The sequence below is a fragment of the Mirounga angustirostris genome, unplaced genomic scaffold (genome assembly GCF_029215605.1).
Source record: "Mirounga angustirostris isolate CCGP_5_RB_7025 unplaced genomic scaffold, mMirAng1.0.hap1 SCAF_1, whole genome shotgun sequence".
NCBI classification, from domain to species: domain Eukaryota; kingdom Metazoa; phylum Chordata; class Mammalia; order Carnivora; family Phocidae; genus Mirounga; species Mirounga angustirostris.
The window spans coordinates 183,185,706-183,206,848 of NW_026991709.1; the positions used below are offsets into that span (position 1 = coordinate 183,185,706).

General features: G+C 40.6%; 1 protein-coding gene across 13 annotated transcripts in view; it reads left to right on the top strand.

The window, feature by feature from the left end:
- Window positions 1–21,143, top strand: part of MAGI1 (membrane associated guanylate kinase, WW and PDZ domain containing 1) — a 618,082-nt gene that overhangs the window by 367,258 nt on the left and 229,681 nt on the right. For all 13 annotated transcript variants that reach the window (XM_045862018.3, XM_064594028.1, XM_064594036.1 and 10 more), the window contains exon 2: window positions 4,536–4,652. In XM_045862018.3, the coding sequence (XP_045717974.1) occupies window positions 4,536–4,652 (117 nt within the window). The remainder of the gene's footprint in view (window positions 1–4,535; window positions 4,653–21,143) is intronic.

Here is a 21,143-nt window from a genome sequence, read left to right on the forward strand (position 1 = left end):
TGATATGAAAATATAATGGCAAATCCAGGACAGAGAGTCAGCTCCATTTTTGTCATTGAAATCATAAAATTATCTTAAAATAAGCTCAGAATCCTTTTCTAGGAAAAAGCTCCATGTATTTCTGACCTATGTTTTCTTTTCCATTTGCAAAATAAATCTTGGATTTCAAAGAAAGCGAAGATGCTATGACAAACTCTCTCTCTAGCAATTTATTATTTCATTGGCTCACTGCCTTAACAATTAGGAGAAGATTTATAGACATATCCCCTGAATAATTGGCAATTAATTTGAGATTAGATGCCAGAAAGTACAGTATTCTTAATGTAATGGGAAGGTTGAGGCTTTTCGCTTACAAATGTCACGGAACACAGAGTAAATGTTAACCACCAACATCATTAACCCTGCCCTTTTGCACATCTGCAGTTTTAGTTCGATGATCATAAACTTTAGCTAGCTTCGCTAGTTTCACTGTAAAGCTCAAGTGTAAACCAATAGTGTCTATATGTCTTAAGAATGCCTTCCAATCTATAAGCCCTTGGTTTATCTTGATAGGTACCTGCTGGTGATCCATAAGAATGTGTAAACCTGCGATGCCTGGGTGGCTCAGTCGGTTAAGGGTCTGCTTTCGGCTCAGGTCATGATCCCAGGGTCCTGGGATCGAGAGCCCCATGTTGGGCTCCTTGCTCAGGCCGGAGCCTGCTTCTCCCTCTCCCTCTGTCTGCAGCTCCCCCTACTTGTGCTCTCTCTCTCTGTGTCAAATAAATAAATAAAATCTTAAAAAAAAAGAATGTGTAAACCTGCGTTCTATATAGGAAAAAGAGATACTGTATCCTGAATCTTCTTTGGGATTTTCTTTTGACTCGAACAGTACATTTGGATCCCATAACATCTTTTCTACTCATGGCTCAGTATCTTTCTAATGTCTACAACTGTGGTCTCCTAAGGGGAATATAAACTCTAGGTCCTAAACAATGAAGATTTTGCTGGTAAACATTGTTATCCTTTTGGTCGAATTCCAGGGTACCTTATACCTAGAGATAGAGTTGAAAGGTGTGACTATTAAATATCAGTGATTTACCAGTTGGTTTCATCTCAGCTCCAGCACAGTGCCAAAAATATATTAAGTATGCACTAAATGCTAACCAACTTATATATGTCCAGACAATTTTAGCAAAGTAGAGGGTTTTTTTTTTTTAAGATTTTATTTATTTATTTGATAGAGGGAGCTAGCAAGAGAGCAGAAGCAGGGGGAGCAGCAGGGGGGAGGAGTAAAGGGAGAGGGAGAAGCAGACTCCCCACTGAGCAGGGAGCCAGACCTGGGGCTCCATCCGGGGGACCCCAGGATCATGTCCTGAGCCAAAGGCAGACACTTAACTGACTGAGCCACCCAGGTGCCTCACAAGTAGAATTTTATTCCTTTCCAGAAACTCTAGAAATGTCCTTTAATCCAAATTTCCCTATGCCTGCATTTTGTTTACAGCTATTTCTAAGTAATAGACTGGGTTTTATGTTTATGTGCATTTTAAAAAAGAGTAACAGCCCATCTTTGAACTAACCTCAGCTCTTTCCCTCTCACCTCAACAGTTGTCCCCTCTGCATTGTCATGACAACTTCCATCTTTCACTGAGTGCTTTCTCTGTGCCAGGCACCGTTGGAACCTCATTTAATCCTCTTGACAATTTTGTAGCCGAGCTACTGTGTTTTCAGTGCTCTATTTTTGCAGATAAGGTTCAGAGATTAAGCAACATGCTTGGGTTCTCCAGCTAATAAATGGTGGAGTCAGGCTTTAAACCCAAAGCCTTAGTCTTAACTACTAAGATTTACTCTATTTTTCTTTCTGTTCATCTCTCCAAGGGGAAATTGAGAATTAAGCACTTAGAACAGTGCCTATCACATAGTCATTCAGTAATTATGTGTATATTCTTAAACCTTTGAAATCAATTTTATAAGTGTAATATACATACTATAAATTGCATACCCCTACACACAGTTCCATAAATTTTGATAAATGTATAAACCCATATTATCACTGTCACAATTAAGATTTTCTGTACTGGCATCCACTTCACAAACTTCCCTTGTGCTCCCCTTTTTAAGAAATGTTTTATGTTGAAATCATTTTAGACTCTCAAGAAGGCATAAAAAATAGTACAAAGATCCCCTGTACCCTTCACCCAATTTCCCCTCAATGATAACCCGTTACATAAGTATAGTACAATTGCAAAGCCAGAAAATTGACATGGGTACTCTCCATAGATCTTATTCCCTTGTGCACCTTGCAGTTAGTTTCTGCCTAATCTCAGCCCCAGGTAACCACGGAACTGCTTTTTGTCACTATAGTTTAGATTGTCCTAAAACTCTCTATATAAATGGAATCATACAGACTGTTGCCTTTTGTGTCTAGCTTCTTTTGCTCAGCATTATGTGTTTTAGATGCATAAATATTACTGTATGTATTAGTAGTTTGTTCCCGTTAATTGTTGTGTTGCACCCCATTTGAATGTAGTAGTTTGCTTACCCATTTATCTGTTGATGGACATTTGGGTTGTTCCCAAGTTTGGACTATTACATAGTGAATAAAGTTGCTGTGAAGATTCATCTACAAGTTTATGTGTGTGTGTAGGCACTTATTTTCATTTCTCTTGCATAAATAAGAATGGAAATGCTGGGTCATTTGGTTAGTGAAGGTTTAACTTTATAAGATACTGCCAAATTCTTTTCCCAAGAGAATGAACCATTTTATATGCCCACTGACAGTGTGTAAGAGTTCCTTTTGTTCTACAATCTTGCTAATACTTGATACTGACAGTCTTTTAAATTTTGGCCATTCTAGTCGGTATGTAGTGGGATCTCACTGTGGCTTTCATTTGCCTTTCTCTGATAATTAATGATATTGACTATCTTTTTATACAGTTAGTTGGCCAATCATATAGATTCTTTTGTAAATTATTCAAACCTTGTGCCCCTTGGGGGGGGGTGTCGTGAGTGGATAGGTAAATGTTTGTCTTTTTTATTCAACAAATATTTGGTGAGTAATTGAATATTTATTAAATGACCTAAGATTGACTTAAATATATCTGTTTTCCTTTTGACTAATTGAAACCTGAGGTATAATACATCTCAGTAATAGTTCAAATTGGGTTTTATTAGTCTATTCTAAAATGAGCATCTGTAATAGGGAATCTTGTTTTGAACATAATATTAAAATAAGGATCAGTAGTTTCCTGCCCTGCATGGGACGTATCATCATCTTAACCATCACTGTCATCCTCATGATTTATTCTTTTTGACCACAGGGAAGTTATCATCCAAAGACATGAATTCTGTGCCTCACATAGATACTGCATTGCTACTTTGTTTCTCTAAGGCTAGAAATGCTCTTACCTAATTTTTATCTTGTCTAAAAATGGAAGGACGATTTTAGCCTTGTTATTTTTAGCTGTCACTGAACCATCTTTCTCCATTAAGAATAAATGTTAGCTAAGTTGATCTGTAAGCTCTGTGTTAATACTGTGGACTATAATTTGTGTTTGTAATTTAAAAAGAACATTTGGTTACCTTCTCCTTTCCATGACATATTTTTGTAACAATAATATTTTTAGCTATTGTTTTGTTTTGTTAATGTGGAGAATTACAAAGAAATACACAGACCCACCCAGGTAACTATTGGTTATACAATAGTTAATGAAAAAACAGTATGTATCTAGTGTTTGGAAATCAACACAGGATCATAAGATCTATATATCTGTATGTGTCTGTAGAAAGAAGAGCGACATCTTCTGTCTTATTTCCCAAGCTCATGTCCTTCTACCCAAAGGAAACTGTTGTTAAAACTTTGTGGTGATTCCTCATAGCAAACAGGTTCTCTCTTATTTCTTTTTACACAAAAGGAACCAGATACTATGCACTACTCTGCATATTTTCCTTTGACACCAACACCTGCAGATCTAGCTTTCTTGGAGTAGTTACTATATGAATGAACTGTGCTTTACTTAGCTGATCCCTTGTGGGTTTTTCTTCCAGGTTTTTTGTTTTTCTTTTTATTTATTTGCTGTTACAAAAATGCTGCAATAAACAATACTGGAGATGGTGCAGACTTTTGCAAGTATATTTATAGGGTACATTTCTACCAATTGGATCCCTGGTCAAAGAACATTGTGTAATTTGTCAGCTATTGATACATTGTTCTCTTTATGGTTTCAGCCATTTACTCTCTCTTTAATAGTGTCTGCAAGTGTCTACGGCACATATTTTAAATGTAATAGCCTAGTTTAAATTCTTTGTTATTTGAGCCTTCTAGTATTATGTGAAATGGGACCCCCAAATTAATGCTATTTCAATGCTGTTTTATCTTTATTACATTCTAGCTTGCTTTTTCCTTTGCAGAGGAAAATCTGAAGTCAGTCCTCCTAATGACTGAGGTTGGCTGGCTGCAATGGCTTGAGGTGGCATTCCCACACACAACTCTCCAGCTGCTCAGTCTCTAGGAAGCCCTGTTGTTGATGTGTTCTGTCTATTTTATATATTGCCTACAGGAGGAAAGCTGAACAAGGACCTGCGACATTTCCTCAATCAGCGGTTCCAGAAAGGGTCTCCTGATCATGAGCTCCAGCAGACCATAAGGGATAACCTTTATCGCCATGCTGTGCCTTGTAAGTAGCCAGTTTAGGGCAACTTACTGCTGGGTGGGTGTGTGGAAAGCTGGTGGAGCCAGAAGAGCTCACCAGGTGGTTCTGGAACACTGGTCAGTCGGCTTGCTCATGTAGTGACTCCCTAAGTCCAGGGAATCATAAGTGACCGTGGGACATGAAGCATAGCGCAAGGTGAATTACTTGGCTTTCAGGTTCTGGCTCTGCCACGTACTTGCTTATAATGCCAGGTAAATTAATTGTCCTTTGTCAGGGCCAGTTTTCACATCCGTGGAAAGGACATCTGAGTCATACTAATTCAATAACACTGTTAGGAAGAGTCCAGGGGATGAGGCACGTAAGTACATTTTGCAAAGTATGGGCATGGTGTAAGCCTCCATAAATGTTAACCATCACTGTTATTAATGGGGTGGGCCAGGCCAGAGGCTTTCAGATTGATCTCTGCAGAGATCAGTGAGTTCCTCATGGCCCCTCAGCACAGAGAATGCCTCAATGGACTCTCTTTTTCCCCAACATGACCCAATTCATAGGTCTGCATTTCATGCATAATTTTCTTTGAAGAAATAGTTTCCACCAATTAAAAACTCAAATCTCACAAACCCATTAGATCAGACCAAATCTGAGAAAGCAAGACATGGAACACAGGAGCCATGAAAGCAAGGTTTTTGTATTGAGGGGAGGGAGGAAGGGAAGGAGGAAATGGGGGAAGTCAGTCTATGCGGCAGATGAAGTTGTAGTGAACTATTACCATGTTCTACCAAACTGCATTCCTATACAGCTAATTATAAGGTAGGAGTCCTGGGGACACTTAGAGTGATTTCATTTTATTTAAAATTAAGAAGAAAGAATGATTTTGGTTTTAGTACTTGAAATTTTTCTCTTCTATTGTTACCCAGTCCTTCAAAGCTTGAAATTTTATTTTTTTAGCAATAACATTTTTTAACCAACAAAAGCGGTAGGAATCATTTGAAGTTGAAGGTACCCTGCTTATTGCTGTGATTTGTTTGCTATAATGGTTTTTCTTTTCTTCTTTCTTCCTTCCTTTCTTCCTTCCTTCCTTCCTTCCTTCCTTCCTTCCTTTCTTTCTTTCTTTCTTTCTTTCTTTCTTTCTTTCTTTCTTTCTTTCTTTCTTTCTTTCTTTTCTTTCTTAATAGTGTTTTTCAAGGGGTGTGCTGGAGTCCTAAGTTTCCTGATATTACTGCAAAATGATAAACAAAACTTAATGTAAGCCACTATAGATCTGCAGGGACTTAGGCCATAAGTCTAGACTGGGACCTTTAAAGATTAGGTTCTAGAATAGCCTTCTGCTCTTCATTTTACTTATTAATAAAACCAAGGCTCCAATAGGAAAAGAGGTTGAATGTAAGGGACTTGGGTCAGTGCCCCAGGGTTGTCTCTTTCTGCTGAGTGGCAGAGCTACATTTGAAAGAGAAAACGTGGTAATAATGCATTAATCCGAATCTCTGGGCCTCAGTGCTTTTAGTCTTTCAGAACTGGAATTGAACGCTATAACCTTATATCCTACTAATAATTCTTTACAATTAGATTAATAGTAATTCCTAATGTTAATCGCATGGGTTGTGAAGGGATTATCATTCTTTTTATGGATCAAGAAACCAAGGCACCAAGGTAAGCCAATAAAAAACAAGGCTGAAGTTGACCAGGACTTGCGGTCTCCTGAGTCCACCATTGTCCTGACTCTTCTCCACTGACCAGTTTTACCCTCGGAATGACTCTTTGATGTTGGGATTTTTACTACCCAGTTTACAGATGAGGAAGCAGAGTCACGGGGAGATCAGGTCACTGATAGGTGTCTGGTTGCGTCTTCTGGACTCTCACCACCCAGGGCTGCTTCTGTAGCAGTATTATAGCTGCTGTGATGTTCTGGGATGGCAGGTTGAATACAGTTTTGTAGAATTCGGTACTTGCAGAACCATGAGTGTTCTCTGTGTAATTTTCCCCCTACTTAGATTCCAATTTAAGAAATGGGGAATGAAGCAAATGAGCACACCATTTCTTGACGCATCTGTGGTGTTACTATGGTTACGTTTTGGCATGCTTTCCCATTTATTTTTTTCCACTGATTTATAGGACCTGATTGTGAGCTAAATGGCTTGATTTTAAGCTTACCACTCTATAGGAATCGGGGCAAAAATGACCTCAGCCTTTTAAAAACTGTAGAAAATCATGTTTTGTCTTTGCGTGTATAAAGCCTTTGGTATTAATGTTTCATTTCTATGAAACCCATGAGTCAGGAATTGGGAAGGTCGAAATGGTCTTTCTACTAAAAGGGAAAACAAGTACCATTTCATTTTACATTTCCTTCATAAAATGGGAAGGAAATTCAGAAGAGGTCTGTTTCTGGGTCTGGTACAACGTGTGAACCTTTGAACATGAGTAGACCAGGGTGACTTGGGATTCTGTTATAGGCTTGGAGAACTCAAGCCACATTTGTGTTTATTTTGATTCTTTGGTCCATGTGATTGGTAAAGCAGAACTCTCTAACAACCTGTTGTGCCAACGGATTAGGAAGCCATTCATTTGGAGAATACATCCTCCTGATTATATTGTAACAGCGCCACAGGGAAACAAGCTCATGTGATCTGCGTTTTCCAGAACTTCCTGCTGCTGATATTTTAGTGACTTTCAGTATTTTGAGAAGGGATGACCTCATGAACAGGTGCTTGCGAGTTGGGGTAGACATCTTTCTTTTTTTTTTCTCTCTCTCTCTCTTTAAATATTTTATTTATTTATTTGACAGAGAGAGAGAGAGAGAGAGAGGCTGGCAGAGGGAGAGGGAGAGGGAGAAGCAGGCTCCCTGCTGAGCAGGGAGCTGGATGCAGGGCTTGATCCCAGGACCCCGGGGCTTGATCCGAGGATGTCAGGATCATGACCTGAGCCGAAGGCAGACGCTTATCCGACTGAGCCACCCAGGTGCTCCTGGGTAGATGTCTTTTCTTATACATTTTAGGAGGTTCACTTGTCACTAGAAATTAATAAATAAAGCCCCTTGGTTCTCAAGTTCTTTTTAGTGTTATAGCACCACGATGGTTTTATCCTAATTCCTTGGCAGACAGTGCAGGTAATAGGATCCCTATTTTACAGGTAAGGAAATGGAACAGGAAATGTGACTTCCTGAAAATCCTACCACTCCTAAATGCCACATTACTCACTTCTCACCCAATGCTATTTTAATTTTTCTTATTTTTAACAGCTTTATTGAGATACGATTCACAAACCATACCATCCACCCATTTAAAGTGTTCATCCAGTGCTATTTTTGCTACAGTTCTTATCATGCTGCACTCCCCCTTTATTTTGTCTTTATTCAAAAACTTTTATTATTTCCACAGTATGAAAAAGGTCATCATCGTTGAAATTTAATTATATTTACCATTGAAAATCACCACCAAAAAAAAGAAAAGAAAAAAGAAATTGAAACACCCAAACCAGAATTATGACAGAAAAGAGAACTGGACTGTGGAGTGAGTCAGAAGCCCTGGTTTGAAGTCTGAGGGCTTTTCTCTTGCTGTGTGGTCTGCTGCACATCATGTACCCTCTCTGAATCTCATTTACTCTTTAATATAAAATGGAAATAGAAACACCCACTTCACACATTGTCTCACCAAATGTCAACAGTGTCCCTAAGAAATGGGTCTATTAGAGGAAGCAGAGGCTCCTAGAGGTTAATAACTCGCCGAGGGTCACACAGGTTCACAAGTAACATGGTCAGGGTTAACCAGTTCTGACTCCCGTGCCGGGCATCTTTAATAATGGTGTGAATAGAGCAGTATAACATGGACCATTGAGACGAGAAGAAGCAGAAAAAAAGTTACTCATTGCTGAATTTTATAGTTTTAGCTATGTAAAATCATGGGGTTTTATGGCAGTGGGGCCTGTTTAAGGCACCATACCTTAAAAATAAGTATCTTCTCTCTGATTTTCAAGTAATTCACTGATAGGTGCAATAGAATTTTCATAGTTCTTTAATGGTGATCCAGCTTTTAAGAAATCATTACAGGATTCTCGTGGGATATCTTGGTTTATCTTATTGTTCATTGAATCTCTTCTTAATATACCTGTGGAAAACCACCTTTAAATAAATGGGTTTAAAATCCAGGTGAAACGTCATCTGCATTGCTCACTTCTCTCATTCCTTAGAACCATCTGGATGATAGTCTTGTCTCTGCCCCTCAAATTCCCCTACATGGCCAGCCCTCCTTCGGTGCGTCAGTCATGCAAACGTTATCCATAACCCCGAACACACGTGGTGCCTTCTCAGGAGTGGGTGCATACTATTTCCTTCTCTTTCCCTACCTTGCCATTTGACCAGCATGCAGCCTTCTTTTATTTTTTTAAAGATTTTATTTATTTGACAGAGAGAGAGGGAGAGAGAGAAGCAGGCTCCCCATGGAGCAGGGAGCCCAATGCAGGGCTTGATCCCAGGACCCCGGGATCATGACTTGAGCTGAAGGTAGGTGCTTAACTGACTGAACCACCCAGGTGCCCCATGCAGCCTTCTTTTAAACTTGAACCTGAATGCCACTTCCTCCACAGATTGGGCCTATTACTGTCTTCACTGCTGCTGGAGCTACGGACCGTGACCCCCTTCTAGCACCCATGCCTGCTTGCAGTGCCTTCTGTGGTCTGTCTGTCCTATTAGAATCTGACTATTCTGAAGTCAGGGACTGTATCTTCCTCAGCGAACAGCCCATACCTAGCTTTGTGCCCGGACCATAGAATAAATATTTGTTGAATGAATGAGCAAATGAAGAAATGGGTGAAGTTGCTCTTTGTTGTTCTTGTTTTATTTTTTTCTTTCGGTTATTTAACATTTAGAGACACAGCAGAGCTGCTTTTGCCATAAAACTTTCAGAATAGGGGCGCCTGGGTGGCTCAGTTGGTTGAGCGACTGCCTTCCGCTCGGGTCATGATCCTGGAGTCCCAGGATCGAGTCCCACATCAGGCTCCCTGCTCAGCGGGGGGTCTGCTTCTCCCTCTGCCCTCTTCCCTCTCGTGCTCTCTGTCTCTCATTCTCTCTCAAATAAATAAATAAAATCTTTAAAAAAAAAAAAAAAAACTTTCAGAATAAAAGGCAGCTCAGAGGCTTGAGCCCCGAGACGGCTGAGAAGGACTCCACTAATTACTTGGCTGGTAATCCAGACCCAGAGGAAAGAGTCCGGCTTCTCTGCACTTGGAGCTGGAGTGCCCCTTCTCAGCTCCTCCTAATTACAGTCTAGATAACAGTGTACTTCCCGCCCTGATGGCCCTCTGCTTTATGACTGCTTGTCCTGGCTGATGTGACAACATCTGAGATTCTTGCTTTGGAAGGGCCGCTTTTCCTGTGAAGATAAAGGTGTTACCTGACAGGGCTTGTCATTTACTGCACTGTTGCCGTCAAAGCGAGATGCAACTCATCCAGTAGTACTGGATCTCTGGAATGCCGAGTGCCACCCCTCGCAGCCTGTCTCCCTTTTCTGGGTGCTCATCTTCCTTTTCAAGCAAAGGTCATCTGAAAGAGGAAAGGATAAGTCAGTTGTGTCCTGTATCTTAACACTGTGTGTTTTTCTTTTTAAAGATTTTTTTTTTTTTTTTTTTTTTGAGAGAGAGAGGTATCAGTGGGGAGGGGGTGGTGCAGAGGGACAGGGAGAGAGAATCTCAAGCAGACTCCCCGCTGAGCATGGAGTCTGAAGCAGGGCTCGATCCCAGGACCCTGAGATCATGACCTGAGCCGAAATCAAAAGCTGGATGCTCAACTGACTGAGCCACCCAGGCGACCCTGTACCTTAACGCTTTGTTGATCAAGGCCCTCATTGATACTGAGACCATTGAATCTTGTGTAAGAGGCATTGATCAGTGACTTAAAGGAGTTTACAAAGGGATTAAAACTATTTGATCTACAAGACACTTTAAATTTGATGTGGTAAACAGAGGTGACCCTGGTCTTTCTTTGTAGAGGGGCCATATTCAAACAGGCACCTTAGCATCTGCTAACAGTTGGCATCGTTGTTATCTTGCATGTGACTGTGACATCGTGGACACAAATTACCTTTGGTATTGTTTGAACCTGTGAGTGTCTCTTAAGCACAGCCATCTCCAGTACTTCTTGCCTGGAATCGAACCATTTTTGCAGTTGAAGCTGATGATAGAAACTAGACCAATTTATCAGCAAGAGGCCAGGACAGAGGCCTGAGTGCTGGAAAATTCCCTCTCTCCTGGAACGTGCATCTCTGTGTTCAGGTTGTGTTTGACACAGTGGCAAGCTTCAGGTCATAATTCATGAACCAGACAGTTCTGGAAGCCTCCCCAGGACTGATTGGGTAAGAATCACAGGAAACTCTCTCACTGTGGTTATTGCCTTTGTCCTATAACCAAAGTAAGTGCTGTCTGAAATAAAAAAGGATTGTTTCAGCCTTTACAAAGCCTGGCCTCTTGCAGAAATTGGCCAGTAACACCCGTAGAAGCTCTCTGGTGTGTGGACTCCTGCTGTGTATGAGGTGCCCTGCCACGATGCTTACATGTGTGTTGTCTCTCGTGCTGGCCTCGTGGAGGACAGACAGAACGTTATGGATCTGACCTCAAGCCCACTGGACTGGTAAACCCTGCCTCTTTTCTATTCAATCGCAAGGGTTTGCTGCCTATAATACAATCAGTATCTGCCCTCATTCCTTCTCCATCTGTTGTCAACTCTTTCCCTCCCCTTGTCCTTTACTCATTGGTACCGTGTTTTCCCATGTGTCCCCAGCTGGTCTGCAGTCTGGGGACTCCTCCCACTCACTGACTACCCCCTTACTGCCTACACCTGACCTTTCCTTCCTTCTCCATCAAAACTTACTTGTTCTGGGGGTTCCTTGGTTGGCTCAGTCGGTTGAGTGTCTGGCTTTTGGTTTCTCAGGGTCCTGAGATCGAGCCCCATGTCAGGGTCTGCACTCAGTGGGGAGTCTGCTTGAGATTCTCTCTCTCCCTCTTCCTCTGCCCCACCCGCTGTTCACGTGCACACTCTCTCTCTCTCTAAAATAATAAATAAATCTTAAAAAAAACCCAACACAACTTATTTGTGCCTGGCTGGCTCAGTCAGGGGAGTGTATGACTCTTGATCTCATGAGTCATGAGAACTCATTAGGTATCATGAGTTCAAGCCCCCCGTTTGGTATAGAGCTTACTTAAAAAAAAATCAACTGTATGTAATAAAACTTAAAATAAAAAAAATTATTTGTTCTACATTGATTAACTCTTGGGTTGTCCTCAGAGAAGCCAAGAACTGGAATGAAGAAGTGAATGGTTCATGTTGTGGCTTTTAACAGGTGACTTTAAATGCTATGCTGCTAGAAATAGCCTATATAACGGGATGTCTGGCAACAAAGCATGTTCATGGGTAGGGATGGATTCTTATGCTTTTGATGCATTTTTGTAGTTTTTATAGTGGTTAACACGGTGTTCTATGCACAGAAAACACTTTAAACACAAGATTGTATCAAGGGAATTTTCCCCTCTGCTTGCTGTATCACTTCTCATATATAGTCCTATTCCACCAAGTATAAGCTGCGATAGGATTTGTGTTTCACAAAGTAATGCTATGGTCTAGGCAAAGAGTACTGTGCCAAATTAAAAAATAATGGGATGAGAAAGAATACTCTTGGTTAGATGTAATTTGGAGTTAGAATCTGGGCTCAGATAACTATAAACAGATTTTCATCGAGATGAATGCCTGGTGGGGTGTTGAAGGGTTGTGAGGGAGGTGGGTATGTTCTTTGTTACTCTCATAACACCTGCCTGATAAAAGCCAGGTGCACAGCACAGGTTTGCGACAACCCAAAACAAAACACCACTTCTCATTCCTGGAGTGCCCGTCAAGGAGCATTGAAGCCCCTGGTGTGGCGTCTATTCGGCTTCTCCTTGCCACAGGAGAAGAGAGCTCTTCCCTCAGCAAGTTCATGAGAAGGACCTGGTCGCTCATGACTCGGACAGTTCTCTTCTCCTCGGGGCTAAAATATTCAGGTGGGAGGGGCTTTCAGGAAGGGAAGCTGGCAGGATCTACCACCAACCACTTCTGTTAACCTGGGCAGGTTACCCAGGCTTTCTGGAGCTCTGTTTTCTCACTACCTTTTTTGATGTTTATGAGAAGTACCTAAGCGCCCAGCAGTGAGTATGGCACTTCATAGGGCCTCCAAAGGTCCTCTGTTCCGGACAATCTTCTTTTCTTTTTTTTTTTTAAAAGATTTTATTTATTTATTCATGAGAGACAGAGAGAGAGAGGCAGAGGGAGAAGCAGGCTCCCAAGGAGCAGGAAGCCCGATGCGGGACTCGATCCCAGGACCCTGGGACCATGACCTGAGCCGAAGGCAGACGCTTAACCAACTGAGCCACCCAGGCACCCAATCTTCTTTTCTTCCATACCCCTTTCCTTCTCATTTCTAACATGACTTGTCCAGTCCAGCATTCTCCTTTTTTTCTTTGCAGGCTCTCATTAGGCTTTGGGCCTTATTTATTTGATTATCTTTTTAAATGACTGTGATAATTTATGTGATTCTTTTCTGAGGGAAACAAGCTAAGTTTTCAAAAATGATATTCCGGGGGCTCCTGGCTGGCTCAGTCGGTAGAGCATGCAACTCTTGATTTTGGTATTGTAAATCTGAGCTCCACGTTGGGTGTAGAGATTACTTAAAAATAAAATCTTAAAAAAAAAAAAAGATTTTTCCAACATTTGTTGAGTAACAACCCAACACTGGATGCTAGACGAAAACCTAGTGAAGATTAATAATTGGATGATTTAGCCCATAATAGGCATGCTTGAAATAGCACATTCTCTGCATATTCCCAGCATCAGCTAATTCCCCAGTGTCCTTTTTCTTTGTATTTCTTATCATATGTTGTTAACCCTAATTGCCATCGTATATTTGCTGAGTGGATGGAGTCATATTGGAGAAAAAAAAGGAAAGAGAAACTACAATCTTAAAAGCTCCTCACACCGGACTTGACTTATATGTGTTGGTTAATAGCCTCGTATAAACATGGCTTGACTAGTGTTCTTTCTTGTAAGGTTCTCAGGGGCGTAGAAAAAAGGAAAGCCACGGGAGTTTAGATTTAAGTTTAATTAGAGTTGATATAATTGATAATCTTCTTATGAAAATGTGTTAGCCCAGCCTCACTGCTTAATAATAACCTCTATCATTAATCCAGTGTCACTACACATACCAGCCACTATGTTCAGTGATTTACAAGTATTGTCTCTTTTAACCCTCTCCAAACCCTGATGAGTTTAGTGTTTTCATCTTTGTATTATGAGTGTGGCAGTTGAGGTGTGGAGAGCTCAGTGACTTGAGCGTTGGAGGATGCACAGTTTAATAATGATGGAACCTAGATTCATTCCAGTTCCAACTGCTCCCAAGAGTCCAAGCTCTTGGTTTATTTCTCTGGGTACATCACCTTAAAAACCATATTTTAAATTAACCTATTGAATTTGAAAAAGAGTCTTCTCTTAATACCATATGGATTAGTCCTTGGCTGGGTGTAGGATACTGATATATCTATTTGGCAGACATGTTAATTTATTTAATTGCTTTATAATTCTGGCTGAGATTTTTCATCAAGATGTGTTGCAATTATAAAGCAATTTCCACAGCAATTTATGTAGGGACATGGAGGTTTTCACATTATTTTTGCCATTTATTATTTTAAGAGAAGGTTTTATCAAATTTTAGCTTCCCAAGAATCATGAGTCAAGAGAATGAAGTACAATATATATATTTTTTTTATTTTTTTTATTTTTTTTTATTCTTATGTTAATCCCCATACATCATTAGTTTTAGATGAAGTGTTCCACGATTCATTGTTTGTGCATAACACCCAGTGCTCCATGCAGAATGTGCCCTCCTCAATACCCACCACCAGGCTAACCCATCCTCCCACCCCCCTCCCCTCTAGAACCCTGTTTGTTTTGCAGAGTCCATCGTCTCTCATGGTTCGTCTACCCCTCCGATTTCCCCCGCTTCATTCTTCCCCTCCCGCTACCTTCTTCTTCTTTTTTTTTTTCTTAACATATATTGCATTATTTGTTTCAGAGATACAGATCTGAGATTCAACAGTCTTGCACAATTCACGCTATCTGAAATGATGACCTTAAATTTAAACAAGAAAATGTCACTTGTCTTATTTTAACCATAATATGAATAAACTAGACTTATTCACTGCTCAATGACATATTTTCCTCTTGCATTTAAAATTAATCAATTATACATCCCTATTTTTAGGCAGTACACTCTGATGGGTTTAGGGGTAAAGGGCCATGGTGAATGCACCTTAATCTTGAATGGCTACAAAACATTTAGGACTGTTAAAAATATATTATGTGTGGGGAGAGAGGGAGAGAGAACAGATGACAAGCCAGTAGGTTAAAACATTAATAATAGATGAGTCTGGAAAAAGGGTATATAGTGTTCTTTGTACTATTCTTATTCTTGCAACTTTCTTTAAATTTGAAATAATTTCCAAATAAAGTATTTTAAAAATAGACCCATGCCCCCCCCCCCCAAAAAAGTTAAAAAGCAACCAATATAGTTTTGGGAAAAGGAGACTGATTATGTATGAGTGCTATGTTTTTGTTTTTTTCCCTTGTAAATGTCAATGTTTTTAGCCTAGAATTGAGATTCCGTTAGTACTTTGTTAGACCTTGTGTATTAAAGTATACAGAGACTAACCTGGAAGACATTGTGCATATATCAAAACAAAAATTTAACACTTCTGGAATACCAAGTATATGCTATGTGTTTTAATTATAGTTTCTCATTTAATCTTTATGGAAATCTTACAAAGGAAGTACTATTATTATTCTCCTTTACAGATTTTTTTTTTTTTAAAGAGAGAGAGCTAGTGTGTGTATGCACCTATGGGGATGGGGGGTTGGGGGGAGGGGCAGAGGGTGAGGGAAAGAGGGAGAGAGAGAATCTTAAGCGGGCTCCACGCCTAGCGAGGAGCCCTTCATGGGGCTCGATCCCCCCACCCTGAGATCATGACCTGAGCCAAAATCAAGAGTCTGACACTTACCTGACTGAGCCACCCAGGCACCCCAATTCTCCTTTACAGATAAGAAAGCTGAGGCTTAGTAAGGTTAAGTGTCTTGCCTTCCATTTGTGAAAAGAGATTGGAACCCAGGCTGTGAAGATGGATACTAGAGCTCTTACTAGTAACCACCGTATTTTCTTTGCTCAGACTATGTATGGGTACATCTACATGTTTAGATACATATACACATACTAAGTATATTTAGAAAATAAGCTAGGAAAATTATTTTAAATGGATTCTAAATATCTGCTAATGGGATTCTAGATCAATACAAAAGTATAATAAAATTATTATGAACATATATTGAGCCACTTGCCATGTGCTAGGGGTTATTCTTTCTTCAGAGTGAAATAAGTTATTTTAACACGTATCAAATGCCATCATGAGCAGGTCACATCATTGTGTTGAGCATTTAGGGCCAAACTGGTTACATTTCCTGTTCTAAGAGAGTTTGTATGTATAATGGGGAAGACAAACAAGAGGCAACTGTAATAGAGAAAGGTAAACCCCTTGATTCGGTACGCCCAGGACGATATGACACACAAGGATGGGCACCAGGTTCAGTCTTGAGACCAATGAATCAGTGTGATGAGGAAATGAAATAAATACCAAAGGAGAAACAGAAGAGAAAGCAGAGCATCCTCTTTCCCAGGGAGAATCGGGAAACATCTACCTGTGTGACTGTGGGCAAGTGACTCTACTTAACATCTCTAAGCTTAATGCCTCATTTAAAACGGAATCTGTTTGGGGCACCTGGGTGACTCAGTAGGGTAAGCATCAGCCTTTGGCTCAGGTCATGATCTCAGGGTACTGGGCTCGAGCCCCACATCGGGCTCTCTGCTCAGTGGGCTCTCTGCTTGCCACTCCCCTTGCTTGTGCTCGCTCTCTCTGTTAAATAAATAAATAAATAAATAAATAAATAAATAAATAAATAAATAAATAAATAAAATCTTTAAAAAAAAATAAAAAGGAATCTGTTTATTAGGGACAGAATAGACACATTAACCTTCCTAGTCTCCCAGGTCCAGTCCCAAGATAATGTAGTCTTTTGGACAGTGCTTGCTCTTTAGAACCTCTTAAGGATTGAGAGACCACTTGTATTTTTGAGTCTCCTAAAATATGTAAAAACAGCCACAACAACAAAAACCAGTACTGTAGCAAAAGTCAGGACATGGTTTTAATGTTTGCATTTAATCAATGCTTTTAACATCCACACAGCAATATGGTGTAATTGTGCTTTTCACTAATTGCAAGAGGTATAAAACATTAACTCAAGGTACAGTAAGGACAGTACAGTCTGGTAATAGACCCCAAGTTTAAATATTTCTCATTCCTTTTAGTGTATCTTTATAACTAGAGACATAACTTCATTTGAAGAGAACAAAAGTCTAGATTTGAGGCCCTTTATGGAGACTTAGGTCAAATGATTTAACCGCTTCCATTCCTTGGTGACTTTGATAGGTATGGAATGTTATGGGATGACGCCTTCAGATAAAGCCTTGGCTATTTCAGATACAGCTTCCATTGCTTGTTAATGGAAGAAGTCTAAGCAGAATAAGTGACATTATCCTAAGCAAGCAAGATGGGTCCTACCGGAACCCCAGTTTACCAGGGCACAGCTTTCTCATTGTATTTCTCCTCAACTTCAGTCATTCGAAGGACAATGCTTTTATTCTTTGGACCATTTCTTCTGGGGCTGCCCTATTTCCGGTTGGGTTTCTCTCCTCTCATGACCTGCCTACTAGAAGTGGAGCCTTATTATTGTCTTATGTGTTTTGCATTGAAAAGTGAAACAAAATTTGGTTATACTAGAAATAAAGTCAGTGTAGTTGTTATACTCAAATGAATCTGACATTTTTCTCATTTCTCATCTCATAAGATAAGATCATTACAAACAGATCTTACAGGATTGTTAGGAGTTTGTTGGCACCGTTAATTGATTTGAGGGATGCATGTTTCTTCTTTCCATCGCTAAATGGTTTTGTAGTCTCAACTTCACTTAATTAGTGATTAGGGCGGGGGCGGGAAACACCACATTTTTGTCAGTGGAATTTTGAAAAAAAATGTTGCTTAAGCTGTACATAAAATATTCTTTGAATGTATAAAATGACTTGAAAATGAGACATCATATAAATCCACCTGAAATTCAGCCTAAGGTATGGCAGTGTTTCCTGGGTGACTATTGCAAATGCTGGGAATCTTACATGTTTTCCTCCCAGTGGATAGAATTCTGTGGCTAAGACAGGTTTGATTGAGTTTCATGTTTGCTGCCCAGTCTAGCCCCACTCCCCAACCCGATAGGCCACCTGTGGAAAGGTGGGCATCGGCCTCCTGCCTTGTGCTAGAGTTAGGCACTCCATGCAAACCTACTGCACTTTGGTGCCCTGTGTGGGGATTTTGTACCTTCTCAGGTCACTGGAGATGTGAGTCATTTACACACTGAGGAGCAAACTGTCAGATATAACTACAAAGTATGGTGTCTCTAAGGAACATTGAGTATTTGAATAAAAATTACTTGTTGATTTAATACTTGCTGTTTTGTTCTGAATTCATATTACGTGCTGTAGGGGCCTGGCCTGGCAGAGCACGTAAACCTTCTTTCTCCCTCCCTCTATTCTTCCTTTCCTTCCATCCTTCCATTTCCTTCCCCCTCCCTCTTTCTTTTCTTTCCTCCCGCCATAAACAGATCCCTTTCTTCCCCTTGTTCCAGACTCTGCCAGTACCACATGACAGTTTTGACAGTTACTGGAGACAGGCATATTTAGGTTCTATCAGAGACCTTTTTTTAAAAAAAATTAAGGGATGTCTGAGTGACTCAGTCGGTTAGGGGTCCAACTCTTGATTTCAGCTCAGGTCATGATCTCAGTGTTGTGAGATCAAGCCCTGCGTCAGGCTCCACGCTGGGCATGGAGCCTGCTTGGGATTCTCTTTCTCCCTCTCCTTCTGCTCCTCCCCCCACTCTAAAAAATAAAATAAAATAAAGTAAAATGACATAAAATACATAAAATGTGATGTAAACTTTAAGTGCATAGAAACACACACATGCACCCACATGTACAAACACACACATGCATCCATGTAACCATTACCCAGAACAATATATAGAACACATTAAGCATTCCACCAGGTTCCTTCCTGATGCCTCCCATTGAATACTTGTTCTCCCTCCTAGAGGTAACTGTGATTCTGACTTATCACCCTAGATTAATTTTACCTGTTCTTAAACATCATGTAAATGGAATCATACAATATGTATTCTTCTGTTCTTATTCTTTTTGCTAACATTCCTTCTGTGAGATTCATCCGTATTATTTGCATGTAGCAGCACTTCGATTTTTTTTTTAATTGCTGTGTAGTCTTGCATTGTGTGACTATACTGTGATCTATTTATCCATTCTTCTCCTGATTTGAATTGTCTCCAGTTTCTAGCTACGGCTGGGAACATTCTCACACAAGTGGACATATGTACTCAATTCCCACTGAGGAGCAGGATTGCTGGATCAGGATGTAGGCATATGTTGAGCCGCAACAGATACTGCCAAATAGTTTCCAAAGTGTTTGTATCAATTTGCATTCCACATGTGTGAGGGTTCCAATTGCTCTTCATCCTCACCAACATTTGCTATTGTTGGTCTTCTTGATTTTTCCATCGTAGTCCTGGTGGATGTGCATCAGTATCTCATTGTGATTCTAATTTGCATTTTTCTGATGTAGAATGATACCAAGCACCTTTTCAAATGAGTGTTGTCTATTTGGATATCCTCTTTTGTGAAGTTCCTACTCAAGTCTTTTCCCATTTTTCTTTTTAGTTGGGCTGTTTGTCTTTTTCTTGCTGATTCATAGAAAGAACTGGGTTTTAAAATCTGACTCAGCTGCTTATTAGCTGTGCTTGGATAGGTAGCCTGACCTTTCTGAGCTTCATCTATAGGATGGAGCCAGTAATACCTCTTTATAGGTTGTGGTGAGCATGACGAGAGGAAGTGTATATTAATCACTAAGCATAGTTCCAAGCACAAAGAAGGGGTGAGTGCCTAGTATCTAAACTGGTGGGGGAGAGGCAGAATCAATTCTCATTATCATATGAATAGCCCATTAAGATATTCTACACTAAGATATTCTAATATTTTTTTTCCCTTCACTTTCCCTATGTCCTTTTCTCTTTTTTATACTTGTAGTACAAAAGGAAAAACAGCGGCCATGCGTATAATACACAGCAGGCCTAAGTGACTCATCTCTTAGAAAGGAACACTAGAGGTCATATCCATTCTCCTCAGAATTTTGTTCTTACATCGAGGACAAATGAGAACCAGAAGAGAGTTTCTGAAAAGGTGAGAATAAGATAAAATGTAGACATAGGACCCAGTGAAAGAAATCTACCTGCCCTGGGTGGTAGTGGTGGGGAGCATGTCTTTTCTTTCTTCTTCCTGTCTTGTCAGTTAGCTTCTCGGAGACTTAGCTTCCCCATTTGCAAAGTAGAGGTCTCCAACCTCCCTCACAGGTTGTTGTGAAGCCGAGCACAGTCACGGTCTTGTGGAAGCACTTCACACGTGGAGGGTGCTGGAATGGATCTTGGTCATGGTGTTTGGCAGTGCTGGTGAGGATCTTGAAGACGCTGAATATAGCCCTTCTGTTTACAGAGCTGTCGCCAGTCCTACTGAAAAAAAGCTTGCTTTGGGGTCAGAGACAGTAGCAGTTTCAGGGAGTAGTGTGACCTGCAGCAGGAAAGGGGAAGTCAGAAAGGAGCAAAGAATGTTCTGCTCTGGGAGAACCGGTGTAGGATGTCCATTTGTACACCGGATTCCTGTATGTTGGGGATGAACTGGACATTACCGTGATTGAATAGATCTCTGAAATACATGGAAATGGGAATGGAGAATAAATCATAGTGTCACAGGCAGTTCCTGAAACTTGCCCTAAGCATCCATAATGGCATTGTCCAGAACCTGGGTTTCCAAGAAACCTCCCAGAAAGGCAGCCTCCTTCAGCTCTGAGGGCACCGAGAGGCACCGTGTTTTGGTTGCCGTGTAAACACGGGCTTGGGGTATGGACAGCACTGGGTTTGACTCCTTGCCCCTGCATTCTGTGGCTTCATGGTCTTGGATAAGTTAGTTCCCTGAGGTTTCCTGATTTATAAAATTGGAACATTAATATCATCCCCATAGGACTGTGGAAGAGGTAAGTGACATAATACGTAAGTAGCACCAAGAGAGGCCCCTGCATATAGTAGGTGCTCCAGCTGCAGAAGTGTATCCATGTGTCTGATGAGTAGAGATGCACACTCTGTGTTTCTTTCCATGACAACTATTTAGTGAGCAGAATGCCTGACGCGGAGGAGGAAAAAGGGTTCTGTTCAGTGTAAGCACCCTACTACACAGTAGGGCTTGCTAGCCCTCACCTCTGTGTTGTGGGTAAAAAATGGACTTTATTGCAGTT